This window comes from Lipotes vexillifer, unplaced genomic scaffold, assembly GCF_000442215.2.
Source record: "Lipotes vexillifer unplaced genomic scaffold, Lipotes_vexillifer_v1.1 scaffold397, whole genome shotgun sequence".
NCBI classification, from domain to species: Eukaryota; Metazoa; Chordata; class Mammalia; order Artiodactyla; family Lipotidae; genus Lipotes; species Lipotes vexillifer.
The window spans coordinates 1,850,097-1,866,312 of record NW_006772681.1 but is presented as its reverse complement, the minus strand read 5'-3'; the positions used below and the strand labels follow the sequence as shown (position 1 = coordinate 1,866,312).

The 16,216-nt window shown below is 43.4% G+C and overlaps 1 protein-coding gene across 2 annotated transcripts in view; it reads left to right on the top strand.

The window, feature by feature from the left end:
* The window catches only part of RPN2 (ribophorin II), a 58,099-nt gene that overhangs the window by 6,686 nt on the left and 35,197 nt on the right, over window positions 1-16,216 (top strand). Inside the window, exons 3-4 of one of the 2 annotated variants that reach the window (XM_007447729.1) lie at window positions 11,249-11,344; window positions 11,911-12,086. In XM_007447729.1, the coding sequence (XP_007447791.1) occupies window positions 11,249-11,344; window positions 11,911-12,086 (272 nt within the window). The remainder of the gene's footprint in view (window positions 1-11,248; window positions 11,345-11,910; window positions 12,087-16,216) is intronic. The other variant, XM_007447730.1, reaches the window with a different exon arrangement.

The following is a 16,216-nucleotide window of genomic DNA, read 5'->3' as shown; positions in this document are numbered from 1 at the left end:
CACCCCCGCCCCCAAAGGAAAAAAAAAGGGATTTAGCCTGATGGAAGAGTCTCTTTCTGGACTGTGTACCAATGAAAGCATGGCTTTTAAAACTTCTGCTCAGAAGAGATACTTGCCACTTCTTTTATCTTTCTCATTTCTTTTCCTAAAGCAAGTCCCTCGGCCATGCCTGGGTTCAACAGGTTAGGGAAATGTAATCTTCTGCAGAGGACAGTGCATTTTAGTGAACAGTAACTTGTCTAATTAGCTGCTTAGTCCCTTTGCCTCAGGCCTGTCCTGGGATCCTCCCTGGCTCTCAGAGCTCCTGCCCTTTGCTTCCTTCAAGATCAATGGTTCTTCTTGTGAGGAGGGTGGTGAGTAACTGACCCACTGGATTGACAGTTTAGCCCACTTTTATATGAACTACTATTGCTAGGTTGTTTACTTCCCTGGGCATGCAGTGGTGGATCAACCAGTCAAAATCACTGCCTTCAGAGAATTTACAGTCTAGTTCGAGTTAAAAGAACAGCTCTTTTTGTTTCAATCTTTTATTATGGAAGTTTGCAAACATTCACAAAAGTGGTGGGAACATATAATGAGCTCTTCTCATACCATTTGCCAGTTTGAACAAGTGTTCACATTTTGCCATTTTTATTACATTTACTCTCCCTCTGCTTATTTATTTTATTTTTTTGCTGGTGTGTTCTATAGCAAATACCAGACATATTTGACTTACATCTATACTTTTTTTTAACATGACAGTCCTTTCATTTCACCTAGCAAGATTAATAATAATTCTTTAATGTCATTTAATTCCCAGTCTGTGTTTAGTCATCTTGAGCTAACAAAACATGTTGGTTTGAATCAGGGTCTAAACAAGGTCCACACATTGCATTTGTTGATGTTTCTCAAGAACCTTTTCATCTATAACAATCCCCGCCCCCATCTTTTATTTATGGAACAAGCCAGGTCACTTGTCCTGGAGAATTTTCCACATTCTGCTTTTGATTGATTGCATCCTCATGCTGTTTTTTTTTTGTTCTTTTTTAAAATTTATTTATTTATGGCTGGGTTGGGTCCTCGTTTCCGTGCGAGGGCCATCCCCAGCCGCGGCAAGCGGGGGCCACTCCTCCTCGCGGTACACGGGTCTCACCCTCGCGGTACACGGGTCTCACCGTCGCGGCCTCTCCCGCTGCGGAGCACAGGCTCCAGATGCGCAGGCTCAGTAATTGTGGCTCACGGGCCCAGTTGCTCCGCAGCATGTGGATCCTCCTAGACCAGGGCTCGAACCCACGTCCCCTGCATTGGCAGGCAGACTCTCAACCACTGCGCCACCAGGGAAGCCCCTCATGCTGTTTTTGAACATATTTCCTTATCTCTTTAATTCCTATAAACTGATAGTTAGCTCTTGAGGCTTAATTATAATCAGGGTCAGTTTTCTTGGCAGAAATAGTTCATAGGCAGTGCTGTGTGCTTCCTATCAGTGGATGCATAATATCTGATTGTTTCATTTTTAGTTATGATAAAGTTGAATCAGTGGATTCAGGTGTTGTCACACTAATCTATCTCCTGTACACAGTATATCGTAGGGATTTGTTTTTTATCCATTCTGGCAATCTCTTTTAATTGGAGATTTAGTTCATTTATATTTTTTTGTAACTATACTGTTGGGTTTAAGTTTACCATCTTGTTTTCTATTTATCCATTTTTTTCCTCCTCCTTTCCTGTCTTAGATTGAATCTTTTTTTTTTAAATATTCCAGTTTATCTCTTATATTGGCTTTTTAGCTTACCTATTTTTTTAGAGGTTGCTCTAGAGATTGTAGTATGCATCTTAACTTATCACAGTATACTTTGAATGATTATTTTGCCACATCACGAATAAGGAAGGGACCTTATAACAATATATTTCTCTTTAAACTCCCGTCATTTGTACTATTGTCATACTGTTTACATTCTTTCAAGGGTCATGGCCTTGTCCTGTCTGTTGTCCAGCATCTCAGCTTCATCTATTTTGTTCAGTTTTACAGTTACTTATGACAGGCTGGTAAATTCAGTACGCTTACGTTTATTTCTGTCCTGGTCAGAACTGGTAGTCCCTGTTGATGTCTTGCAATCCATTGCAATTGTTATTTTTTTTGATGCTCAAAATGTCCCATTTTTGCCAGTGGGCCAGAATGTCTCTCTGTGTGTGTTTTGTTTGTTTCTATGTAATCCATTAGTCTTTGAGAGTTTCTGATGTCCTTGGCTTAAATATTTTCTGGCCGGGACTAGAATCAGTAATTGTTATTATTTATTTATTTTATTTTATTGCAGTACGCGGGCCTCTCACTGCCTCGGCCCCTCCCGTTGCGGAGCACAGGCTCCAGACGCGCAGGCCCAGCAGGCATGGCTCACGGGCCCAGCCGCTCCGCGGCATGTGGGATCTTCCCAGACCGGGGCACGAACCCGTGTCCCCTGCATCGGCAGGTGGACTCTCAACCACTGCGCCACCAGGGAAGCCCCTGTTATTATTTATTGAATGTCTCATGTGCCAGGTACCCTGGATATGTTATCTTGAGTTATCTTCATTCTATATGGTCAGAAATATTATCCTGTAATAGAGGAGGAAACGCAAGCTCAGAAAGGTTAAGAAAATTGTCCAGTGTTTGCCAACCATCATCTGCATAATGGCCCCTAGGGTCAAATTCAGCTTGAAGCCTATTTTTGTAAATAAAAGTTTACTGGAACACAGCCACGTGCATCACTCACATATTGCTATGGCTGCTTTTACACTTTAACAGTAGAGTTCAGTAATTACCGAAGAGACTTACCTGGCACCCAAAGCCTAATATTTACTCTCTGGCCCTTTACAGAAAGTTTGCTAATCCCTGCTATATGAGACCTGTGCTTATTCAGATTTCTTCCTGACAGCTATCTCTTGTTGCTGCCCAATATTTCCTTCCTGTGTGTGACTGTTAATGAAACAGACTTCCCTCATGTTGTTTTAAACTCTCCAGGTCAATATACCTCCTAATAAAATTAGTTCTGTTCAAGAGAAAAGAGTACAGGCAGCAGAGTCGCTAGCCCAAATTTTTAATTCTGGCTCCATCTCTCTGTAAAATGGGAGTTGTGATGCCTTCCTCATGGGATCATTGTAAAGATAAAGTGAAATCATATTATGCCTAGTAAGTGACTGGCCCACGAAAGGCCCTTTGAATGGTAGCTATTATTATAATTATATTATTATATTATATTATAATTATTTAATAATTATTATATTATAATTTTAAAAGTTTTGCTTCTATTTATAATTTATTCAGGTGAGTTCAGACAGTGCTGGTGCAGATACTGTATGGAAGGCCCACAGTGTCTGTAAAGGGCTTGGGAAAGAGAGAGAACAGACAACTGGGAGACATAGGGTGGAGCAGTCTTGACCAGTAGAGGTTTTGTATCATAAGGTGTAGGAGATAAAATTGGAATATTATGCTAATGTTAAATTTTGGCAGATCTGAATGCAGGATGAGAGTTTTCTGCTGGTCTGTTTGAAAATTCTGTGGGACCATAGGATTCCGTCCAGGGGCCTCCTGGAGGAGTGAGGAGTGAGGTGCTCTCACTCTAACTGAAATGATACTTTTTAAAATTAATTAATCAATAAATTAATTAATTTTTGGCTGCGCTGGGTCTTCGTTGCTGCACGCGGGCTTTCTCTAGTTGTGGCGAGCGGGGGCTACTCTTTGTTGCGGTACATGGGCTTCTCATTGCAGTGGCTTCTCTTGTTGCAGAGCATGGGCTCTAGGCGCACGGGCTTCAGTAGTTGTGGTACTCGGGCTCAGTAGTTGTGGCTCGCTGGCTCTAGAGCACAGGCTCAGTAGTTGTGGTGCACGGGCTTAGTTGCTTCGCAGTTTGTGGGATCTTCCCGGACCAGGGCTTGAACCCGTGTCCCCTGCATTGGCAGGCTGATTCTTAATCACTGTGCCACCAGGGAAGCCTCAAATGATGCATTTTTATCTGTCTCATGATTTAGAGCTGCACATGGATTTAGGTTGAACTCATGCTCCTATAGGTGTTCTCTGCTGATGTAATGGGTTTGAGGGTACGTTGGTCAGGGCTGAAGACATAGGCTGAAGCCATCCAGACAGCTGCAGTGCAGTGTGATTTGGGGGTAATTGAGTGTTTAGCTGTGGGCTTTTTGTTCGTAATACAGACTCTAAAGTCACATTGGTTGGCTTCAAGATCTTGACTTCACAACTACACCACTGAGTAACCTGTGCAGCTTACTGAACCTTTCAGAATCTTTGTTTTCTCATCTGCAAGATGGAGATAGTTACAGTACTCAGCTCACAAGTGATGGATGTAGGTTGGTTGGCATGGTGATGGCATGTAATAATGGGTGTAATCAGTATTAGCTCTTAGTAGTACTGTTACATGGTAGTAGAGGTAAATGTATGTTGATTGACATTTTATTTTTTCTCCTGTTATCCCCCTTGCTTAATGCCTAATGAAGAGGGTGTTCCACAAATATTTGTTGAATGAATGAATTGTAAACTTTAGCTTAATAGAAATGAAAGCTCTCTAAATGTGCCTCTTAATTGGAAAATAAATGGGTTAATCATGTACTTCATTTTAATCACTTATGAAATGTGCTGTGGTGATGGTGTGATGTGTACATTGTAAGCAGTGGAAGGAAGGGAGTTGTATGGATATTTTGGAGTTGGTGAATTTCCTTATTAGAGATGTACACTAAAGAAATCCATTGAGAGAGAGTCTCTGTTACTGTCACTTCCATGTAGTGGGATGTGTCCTGCCCAGCTGTTGTTGCTTTCAGCTGAGTAGAGAGAACTCCCTCAGTTCTGCTAGATGCACTGAGTTGGTTGTTCTCACAGATCATTAGGGGAGATTTTGGTTATTTTGTCGAAAGAGATTCAGCAGCAGAACTGAAAGGAATGGGGTTTAATAAGAATATGAGAGTAGAGCGCAGCTCTGGGAACAGTGGAGTGTGGAATGAGAGTTGATTTTAGGTGTTATGAAGACTGAACATCTTTCATTTTGGTATTAAGTACTGTGTATGTATATTTTAAAAACATAAGCACATGAGAATTATAGTTTTTTTAAAAAATAAATTTATTTTATTTATTTATTATTTGGCTGTGTTGGGTCTTCGCTGCTGCACGTGGGCCCTCTCTAGCTGCTGTGAGCGGGGGCCACTCTTCGTTGCAGTATGCTGGCCTCTCATTGCGGCGGCCTCCGCTATTGTGGAGCATGGGCTCCAGGCACGTGGCTTCAGCAGCTGTGGCACGTAGGCCCAGCAGTTGTGGCTCTCGGGCTCTAGAGCGCAGGCTCAGTAGGTGTGGTGCATGGGCTTAGTTGCTCCGTGGCATGTGGGATCTTCCCAGACCAGGGATCAAACCTATGTTACCTTGTGGGGTTAAGAATTCCCACAGGCCGGGCTTCCCTGGTGGCACAGTGGTTGAGAGTCCGCCTGCTGATGCAGGGGACGCGGGTTCGTGCCCCGGTCTGGGAGGATCCCACATGCCACGGAGCGGCTGTGCCCGTGGGCCATGGCTGCTGAGCCTACGCGTCCGGAGCCTGTTGCTCCGCAACGGGAGAGGCCACAGTGGTGAGAGGCCCAACAAACAAAAACAAGCAAACAAAAAAGAATCCCCACAGGCAGATCCTTAACCACTGTGCCACCAGGGAAGTCCCTATAGGTATTATTGCTTAGCTTTTTATAAGACTTAGGAACATTGAGGCTTATTTTATATTCATTTTAATGAAAATATTAAGTAAATGGGAGACATACTATGCAAAAATTGTGATGGTAGATTAGATTCTAATGACTGAAACCAGGACACATTAGACAGTGTTCACAGGTTGTCATGACTATCAGGCACTTTCCTGATCTGTGAAAGGGGATAAGAATATCTACCTTATAGAGTTGTTGTGAGAATTAAATGTGGTAATAAGTATAAAGTGCTTAGCTCAGTATCCGGCATATGGTGAGTGCAAGGTAAGTATATCTGTATCCATTCAACAAGTACTGAGTGCTTGTTGAGGGCCAGGCACTCAGCCAGTTACTGGGAATAGCAGAGAAGCAGGCACTCCTTTAGGCAGTAATCATTTTATGGAGCATCTGCTATGTACAAGGTATTATGCTAAGTGCAGAGGACCTCATTATCTAGTGAGAGACAGGAACCATAACAGAGCAGGTGTGAGTACAGAGACACATGTAACATGTAGTGTGTGGAAAGTGCCAGGGGAGTCCAGAAGAGGGAGCTGCTCACTCACCCGGTCTGCTGAGAACACTTACTCTTAGTTCCAACCTTGTACAGGGGGAATTACCATCTGTGCTGGCTGCTACACGATTCCTTTAGTCATTCATCAGATGTCTAGTGAGTTTCTGCTGTGTGCTGAGCATGATGCTGGGCACCCGGGATTCAGTATTGAACAACAAAGAGAGCGTCTGCCTTTTGGAATATATGCTCTAATAGTGGAGACAAGCATTAGTCGTGTAATAAGTATATACATGAATATTTATAACAATGGTAAGTTTTATGAAGGTGAGATGTATGGTATTATAGGTGTGAAATAGGGGACTTTGACCTGGTCAGGGAAGGCACTTCTAAAGAAATCTCTGAACTTAAATCTCACTCTATATACCCCTAAATTACAACTCCTTGAGGGCAGGAACTTAGTTGATTTTATTTGTTGTGTATTTCCAGTACCTAGAGAGCACCTGGCAGGTGGTAGTACTCAATAGCTGTTTATTAAATGAAGGAAGGTATGATGGATCTGAATTCTAAAAGGAAAGTAGGATTTAACCAGGAGATGGGGAGGGAAGAGACTTTAGCTAGAGGAAATAGCATGTGCAAAGGACCTGTGCAGTTAGGGAGCAGATTACATTTGAGAGACTGCGAGGAGGCTGTGTAAGAACAGAGAATGCGAGAAAGCTAGAGAGGAAGGCTGGGGCTAAGCCTCCGTGCTTTGGTAGTCAGAGGGAAGATTTTGCTTTTTCTCTAAAGAGGAGTTGATTTTAAGCAGCAAGCATCAGGATCTAGTTTTCATTTTGGATCTAGTTTTCATTTTTTCATTTCTCCTGCCTTGTGGAGGACAGACTTTCACAGGGGAATATGGCACAAGATTGAATGCTGGCGGGGTACAAAAAGATAACACCTGGACTTCTGACTTTTGCCACATGGATGGATGGTTGGGATTCCTTAGGATAGGAACACAGGAAGAGAATTAGGTTTGTACAGGAAAGATCATAAATTCAGTCTTAAAGATGTTGAGCTTAAAATGCCTTTGAGTCATGTAAGTGGCCTTTGAGAGAAGTCTGGGCTGGGGGTACAAATCTGAGAATTATCTGCATAGCGGTTCTGGATGAAGCCATAGGCATGATTGAGATCGACTAGGAAGAGAGGGGATAGATGAGAAGTGGGCCTAGGAGTTGAAAAACTCCAGTGTTAAATGGTCAGGCAGAAGGGGGTGAAACTTGAGGAGCAGCTGAGAAGGAGGAAGAGAGCCAGGGGAGGGCAGGGGAATCCCGGAAGCGAAGGGAAGGGAATGTTTTAGAACAAGGAAGGTTCTATCTAGTGTTAAGGGCATGAGCATTGGAAAATGTCCTTTGGCTTCCATAATTTGGAGGTCACTGGTGGGAAGAGAGAGAAGGTAGCAGCTGGAGGGGAGAGAAGGATCAAGGTAAGTTTTACTTTCAAATCAGTCTTGTTTTGTTGATACATTAGGAGTTACCAGTCGAGAGGGAGAAGCTGAACTGACGAGATGGATGGGCTTCCTGATGGAGAGAACAGCCCGTACTAAGCCTAGAGGCTTAGAAGTGCTTATTTGTGTTGTGGGGGCCGTGAGTTGGCTGGAGCAGAGGGGTGGTCAGAGAGCATGTGGAAAAAGCCGGCCCAGCTACCAAGACCTGGTGTGGACGGAGGCTGTCGCCAGCGTGTGCCGCAGTAGCCTGACACAGTCTGGCAAGATTACAAAGCCTAGGCTGAGAGGAGACGGGAGTTGGGGGCTGCTACTGGAGAGGAAAGGGCAGATGAAAGAGAGATTTATTGTCTTCTTGGTTGCTGATTCAGGCTGGGGAGTTGTAGGGAAGAATGGACTGAGAAAAGCACTGATGTCCTTCACTCAGGAGGATATTTAGGTAGTTGGGCACAGAAAGTTGGAGGGGAACAGATAGGGGATGGACGTTTAGGAGGCTATTTTCAGCCTTCACTTGTGAGGGTGAGTGTGGAACTAGGGCAGCGGGAGTTGGAGTTACAGATCCCCAGCAAGCGGCCAGCTGAAGCCTCAGATCTGGGTGGGCTTCCTGAGGGTCCAGAGTATGTTTTGAGAGGTCCCTCATTTTTGCCGGTATTAAAACTAAGCTGTCGACATTTTGAGCTTTGAAGCCACAGACCCTTGGTACTGTTTACCTAGATCTGTCTGTGCAAACGAGTAGGCATGATGCTGGTTTTATTCAGGAACAGGTTGTTTTTAATAGTCCCTTGAGAGAGAGAGAGACAGGTTGTATAGCTCAGACTCTGGAGCCAGGCTGCCTGGGTCTGAATTCCAGCTCCTCCATTAAGAGCTGAGTGACTTTGGACAAGTCAGTTTCCTCTCTAATGCCCCAGTTTTCTTGTCTGTAAACTTAAGGTAATAGGAGGACCTAATGCATAGATCCCCTTATTAAGTGAGAAATGGGTATACAGCACTTGTCAACAGTGCTTGACACATTTTAAGTGCTCAAAAATTGGTAACAATGACCGTAATCATTGTTTGGGGCCTTGGGTGTTGTTGTATTGCTAAAGCACCAGATGGCGACAAAGCACACGTCTTAAGCTTGCCCACATTCTGCTGAAAGGATTCCTTGAATAGGTTTTCTTCAGATCCTTAATTTGTGCAGTGTGAAGTATTTTGTTTCTTTTTCTCTTTGGATTCTTCCAGACTTCTGGTTGAAACTCACTTGTTTGAGACTCTTATTTAAGTGTTTATTCATAAAATGTAAAACAAAAGATTTTTGGTCGAAGTAGCGCATGCATACAGTAAAATACCAGATAATGCAGAGCAGCTGTCAGTGAAAAGCAGCCATCCATCCTGTGGCCCACCTTGTCCTACTCCTGGGAAGCATCCACTTTGAACTGTTTTTATTACCATTTAATTTTGAATAGCTGAATTTTATATTACCTCATCCAAAGTATTTAGTGCTATAACTAGCTATTAAATGTTATTTCTTAATATAGTAGGAATAGCATGGGTTTTCTTATGTGCCCACTCTGTGCCAGGCACTGTGGTGGGAATTTTTCAGAGTCTCTGCTCTCAAGTAACTAGTCCCTTGGCGGGGAGGTAGTTAGTACAGTGTGGTAAGTGTTTTGGGGGAGTGCTCGGGAGGGAAGGCACCTGGCCTGTCCTCAATGAATGTCAGGGAAGGTTCTCTGGAAAAGGTGACATCTGAGCAGAGATGAAGATGGGACCTGGTTTGGCAGGCAAGAAGGACAAGGGAAAGGTGCTCCTGGCACGGGGTGGGGGGTAGCAGGGTCAGGAACATACGTGGTGAGAGCAGGTTATGTCTGGGAAGCTGCAGTGGCGTGGAGGGTAAGATTTTGGAGTTGGAGGTGGGGCTGTGGTGAGGAAGCTGGCACAGAGCGTGAGGGTCAGTCATGAGGGCATTTTTTAAAAATATATATATATAAATTTATTTATATTTATTTTTGGCTGTGTTGGGTCTTTGCTGCTGCACGCGGGCTTTTCTCTAGTTGCAGCGAGCAGGGGCTGCTCTTCGTTGTGGTGCACAGGCTTCTCATTCTGGTGGCTTCTCTTGTTGTAGAGCATGGGCCCTAGGTGCGTGGGCTTCAGCAGTTGTGGTGTGCAGGCTCAGTAGTTGTGGCATATGGGCTTAGTTGCTCCGCGTCACATGGGATCTTCCCGAACCAGGGCTCGAACCCGTGTCCCCCGCATTGGCAGGCGGATTCTCAACCACTGTGCCACCAGGAAAGTCCCAGTCATGAGGGCATTTTTTGCCAGATCAGAAGCTTTGAGTCTTGTTCTGAGAAGGATAAGGAACCACCCAAAAGTTTTAATAGCAGACTAAGGTGGATACGCTTGTCACCAAGACAAAGCTTGTGCTGCTGGCCGCATGACAGGCCAATAATCGAGAGATGGGGTGTTGGGGCAAGGAATACAGACTTTGTTCAGAAAGCCGGCAGACCGAGAAGATGGCTCGTGCCCCAAATATCCATCTTGCCTGAGTTAGAATTCAGGCTCCTTTTATAGTAAAAGGAGTGGGACTAAAGTCAAACACTTCCCGGTTCCCATCAGCCTCCAGAGGGGTTGTGTTAATTTCTTCCTCCCTGCAGTCATTCACAGGTGGGCCTGGTCAGGATGTTTCCTGTGAGCTAAACAAAAGATATTTTAGCTTAATGCTCATTACCTGGGAGGTCATTCCCAGAGTTGGGTCATCATGTATAATTTAAGCTTATAGTCAGCATCCCTTTAGTGATTAACTTGTAATAGGATACAAAAGGTTCTTCCCTATTACACTTTTGCACCTTGTAAAGATCACTCTTGAAGCAGTATGCAGAATGGATTGCATGACTTGAGACCAGTTAGGAGATGAGTGTAACAGTCTCCATGAGAAATGGCAGGGGCGTGACATAAGGCAAGAAGGGAAGCCAGAGAGTGGGGATCGGGTTTGAGAGACTCGATACGCTTGAAGGGTGAGGGAAAAGTCGAGAATGAATCCTAGGTTTCTGATTTAGGTAGTAGGTGCATGGTGATGCCCGTACGTGAGCCAGAACGTCCAGATGAAGAAATAGGTTTCTAGCTTATGTTAGATGTGTTGAACCTGACTTAGCTTTGGAGACATGGAAGTGGAGACACTGCCATTTATTAGCTTTGTCATCTTCATTACATTACTTACCAACTGCAAGCATCAGTTTCTTATTCTGTTAAATGGGAATGATAGTATCTACCACAGGGTCCTTACGTTCATTAAAAGGAAGAGCATCATAAACACCCCACACAGGTTATGGCCAGAGCAGGTGATCAGTGGAAGTGGTTCCTTTCTAGGTTCAGAAGGATGAGAGTGCCTTCAGGTGTGTTGCTCTTTCTATGAAGTTAGCATTTTGGGATAATACAGTGTTCTGTGGAAAATAACTGCTTGAAAAATGAAATCTTGTGTAGCTCTCATACTTTAAGCCATCATGGATTGCTAAGAATTTTATTTGTCATCCAAAAAACACGTACAGTTTTCCTAATCACTGTGTATTTCACCACTTATCATTGACTTTCCCCCTGTTTAGCAAGCATGCATCTTCATTAAATCAAAACTTGATCCAAGCAACGTGGATTCCCTTTTCTTTGCTGCCCAGTCCAGCCAGGCCCTCTCAGGGTGTGAGGTGAGTCCAGCTTCTTACATTTACATTTACTTTAAACTGTAAAGTGTATTTTTAAAAAGGGAAAGTCACGTCAATATTTGTTCTTTTAGCAGTGAGACCCCATTAAGTGTGGGTGGGAATTCCATTCTTGTGATTTTTTTTTTTTCTTAAAGAAATAGACTTTTTATTTTTCCCAAGTTTTCACTTTTCATGAATTTTAAATAACTTTTTCCTATAGTTGCCTCTCTTCTGGGAAGTCTTATTTTTTTTCTTTCAGTCTCCCTTTAACATTTAAGAATGTTTAAAGCAAAAGAAGAATGCCCCCACGCCAGATTTCTAGAAATCCATTTTTTTGAACACAGGAGAAGAGCCATATCAGTAGACAAGTGACTTGCCAGAATCTTTTCAAAAGTGTTATGCTGAGGTTTTACAGATATTTAATTCTGGCATCTGAGATGTCGAAGAGGGGTGATCATAGCCCAGGCGGGTGGTGTGACCTCGGCAGTTGCTCTGCCTGCCATCTTTGGCATGCCTACCACAGGCAGGCGCACCTGTTCTAAACTCTGTGTCTACCCATCCTTTCTTAGATCTCTATTTCAAATGAGACCAAAGATCTGCTTCTGGCAGCTGTCAGTGAAGACTCCTCCGTGGCCCAGATCTATCACGCAGTTGCAGCCCTAAGTGGCTTTGGCCTTCCTCTGGCTTCCCAAGAAGTCCTTGGTGCCCTTACCTCTCGCCTCAGCAAGGAGGAGACCGTGCTCGCGTAAGTCACCATCTTGAGCGCTTCTCAGGCTATTATCCTGAGAGGCTTCATCCACTGGTTCCACAGGTATTGTGTGGGCACCTGCTATGTGCCAGGTGCTCTGCTGGCACTGCCAGGTGCTCTGCTGGCAGATGTCATATTGTGCTAAGGCAGGTAAGGTCCGTGTCGTCGTGCAGCTCACCAAGACACGGTCTCCCTCAAGCTGCTCCAGCAGAGGCAAATACTGAGTCCGAGCATGAACACACTGCCACAGACACACGACTGCCTTTGAGGTTAGGGGCTAAAGCAAGGGTAGGGGTGACCGAGGGAGAGTGAGGCCAGAGAGCCACGTGCGTCTCTTACTGTGGCTTGGCCACGCCATGGTGAGATGTTGGCATTGGAAGCTCCGCCCTGGAGGAGGGCTCACGGGGTCCCTTGGAGAGGTGGGGGAAGTAGGGCCTCAGAGGGGAGAGTATTCTAGGGATCAGACCCTGCTCCTCTGCAAAAGGCTCAGGCGAAGGAGAAGCACCTTATAGGAAGGAACTATACATTTAAATGTTGCAACTGACTCAAGGATGTTTACTAAAGTTAAAAGTAATAGTATATGTAGTTTTTTTTTTCCCTTTGACACTGAAACTCCTCATTTAACAGAGTATATGTATTTTTCGTTTTCTGTGTGTCCCCCATTTAATTGCAACCCTGAGACAGATTGGAGCACCTGGACTCCTGTTCATTGTTCAGCGAGATGTTAGTGACACCAATTCCCTACTGCAGAATAGTTCAGTTGTTTCCCAGGGTTTTTTTTTTTTTTTTTGCTAAGAACCAAAACGTTTCTAAACTTGAAGCTTTGTTAAGGGCAGGGCTCACAGTCAGTTGACGTTCTCCCTGTCACTCTCACGCCCTATTCATATTCACATGGTCAGTAATCAGTGACTTTGGGGCTGGTACGTTTCTCAGGAATGACATTCTCCGCACCCTTTGCCCAATGCTTGGCCCTTGTGGTCCTCCTGTTTCAGGTTACATTACTTTGATCTCGTCCCATAATCCCTTGTGGAATGCCTCTACAGTCACCACCATATCTCTTGTCATGAGATAACTGTCAGTGCCTTACTCTGATGCCACCTTCTACAGAAAAATCTTTCCCTTTCCCTCTGAGCAAAAAGGAAAATCTCCCTCCTCTAAACCCCAGAACAGAAAGAAGTACAAAGAAAGTACATCCATTTTGGAGTCAGTTAGACTTGGGTTTGAACACCAGCTTTGTTTCTTCCTTGCTGTGTGACTTTGGGCAAGTTAGTAACCTCTCTGAGCCTCATCTGTAAAACATTACCATCAATCCTTACATCATAGAACAAATGTCAAGATTAAGTAAGATAATACATGTGATGAGCCTAGTGCAGTGCCTGGTCTTAATGGGCATGGGACAAATGGATTTTGTGCTCTCTAGAGCATTTCCTTCTTAGGTCCCTTTCTTAGGGAGCTGGTTACTTCCTTGGTTGTATTGTAGTTTTTTCTGTATTAGATTTTAAGCTTCTTTACTTATAGTGCTCAGAGAGCCTGGCACATGGTAGATGCCCAAGAGAGTTAATAAAGGCTGAAACTGTACTTTTGTGTTTCTATTCTATCCTCTTGTAAAAAGCTTCAGGTAGAAAGACCACACGCTTGGGGTGAGAGAGAACTGTGTCCAGACTCTTCTACTTAATACCTCTGTGGCCATGAGCAGGGTGTTTAACCTCCCTAAACCTCAGTGTTTCCATATGTAAAACAGGGAGAATGATATCTGTCTCATAGCATTATTATGAAGATCAAACTGGCAGGATGCCTTATATAATATTACTACTAATTTACCCTATTTAAGCAAATCTGATATAGATTAGGACTCTTCTAAATGGGCCTTCTACATTTAACTGGACTTATTCTAGGAAACGAATGTTCAGAAACTTGTCTAGAATGGTAAAAAACATTAGCTTTGAATGAACAATTTGAAAAGATGCTATTGTGGTCTCTCATAACCCAATTTCTTTGAATCATCTGCTGTTTATTAGCAAGACAGGATCTGCTTTCTTAGCGTTTGAATATAGTGCTCCAGAGGGAGAGAAATTGCTGGAGTATAAGTAATTAAAGCCAATGACAAAACTTTTCAAAAGCTAAGTGGATTAATTTCATTCTAAAAACTTCTGAGGTTGTTACCAGCATGATGCTCACTCGTTCCAAAGAAGAGAAAAGTGATATCTTAATTGAAAAGTTCTTTCTAGGCTCTCCTAGCAGCCTTTTCTGGGCTCAGCATTTATCACAGGCAGATGTGGGATTTTTATCTTGTTTGGAAATTCAGGTTTCATTTTCTCAAATCTATTCTAACAACAAGCATCCCAGAGGGGTCATTGAACACTCTGGGGCTTCCCTCTCTGTGAATTGTGACTCCTCTGTTTTCCAGCTTACCGTCTTAATGGAATTCGTTTTCCATGGAGGGAATCTAAATTGTTATGATTGTGATGAAAGCGGACAAATTCTCGCTCTACATTCCCCAACACACTGACTTGATAAATGGTGGTTTTACACAAAGGCCCGGTCATCCCTTGGGAATTTGGGAACCTTTCTGGGGTTGACCAGCAGTTGGCTTAACCACCAGGGGTCCTCAGCTTTCTCTTTTCCACCCTGAGAAGCACCATTTCTATTTTTCAAGTTATCCACACTAAGAGAATAGAACCTAATAAAAAGTCTTATGTGGACATACTTACTACATTCCGCCTTAAAAAGTTTATCTTACAGAAATACACTCATAAGTGGATAAAAATATATGAATAAACCATAAAAAAGAATGAGGTACTGATACATGTTACAGAATGGCGAGCCTTGAAAATGTTACGCTAAGTGAAAGAAGCTAGACACAAAGGGTCACATTTGTATGATTCCATTTATATGAAATATCCAGAATAGGTAAATCCATAGAGACAGAACACAGGTTGCCAGGGGCTGGCGGGGAGGGGAGAGGGCAGGGGATGGGAAATGGAATGAAGCTGTTTAATGGGTATGGGGTTTTATTTTGGACTGATGGAAATGTTTTAGCACTAGATAGAGGTGATTGCACAGCACTGTGAAATATACTAAATGCCACAGAATTGTTCACTTTCAAATGGCTAACTTTATGTGAATTCACTTCAATAAATTAAAAGGTATATATACATATACAGCCATGAATAAGGGTTAACAGTTACAGCATTGAACAGTTACAGTTCATCGATAAGCAGTACAATACTATGTCGTTGTTAATAAGGATGAAATGTATTTATATGTCCTCACGGAAATATCTGTACAATCTAAATAAATTGCAGGACGGTTATCTTTTAGGGGTAGGCGTTACAGGAATTTTAACTTTCTCCTTTAGTAATGTATTTGAAGTTCTGACAAATATGTACTTTTATAATCAGGAGTAAATAGTAGGAAAAGAAAAAAAGAATAGACACTGGTTTGAGAACCAGATCTTCTATTTCTTTCATCTTATTTAATGCCTGAAGGACGGGTGGCTTTCAGGTCTCTGAGCAGGATGGTGACAGCACAAGCGTCAGCTGAGTGTTTACCGAATGCTTCCTGTTTATATTGCATTAATCTGGTTTCAGAAAAGTCGCTCCAAATTCTACCCAACAACCTGCATGTGTAGATTCCACAGTACTTCTTTGGTTTTGGAGTACGAAAAGTAGAAAAGAAGCAGCCAACCTCTGCCCAGCACAGTTCCTCTTACAACATGGGGGCGCCAAATATACCTTCATTCGATGAATTGGCTCCTCTTCTCCCTCTAAGTATATCTCTTCTAAATCTGATTAAGTCTTAGTCTGGTGTTCTATATATGATGCCATTAGGAACCAAACAGATTTTCAGAGGTGGGTGACCTGGTGCACCCTCTCTTCTCTCTGCCCTAGTACTTATGTGGATCCTGCTGCCCAGATTGCCTTCTCTCTAGCTGTAGTGAACTTTGTAATGTAATGGTCTTTTTTTGGGGGGGCGTGGGGGGGGGCGCTGCAACACGTGGCTTATAAAGTGTTAGCTGCCCGACCAGGGATCGAACCTGGGGCCCTGGCAATGAGAGTGTAGAGTCCTAGCCACTGGACCACCAGGGAATTCCCTGTAATGTAATGATCTTTGTTACATCTTTCCCT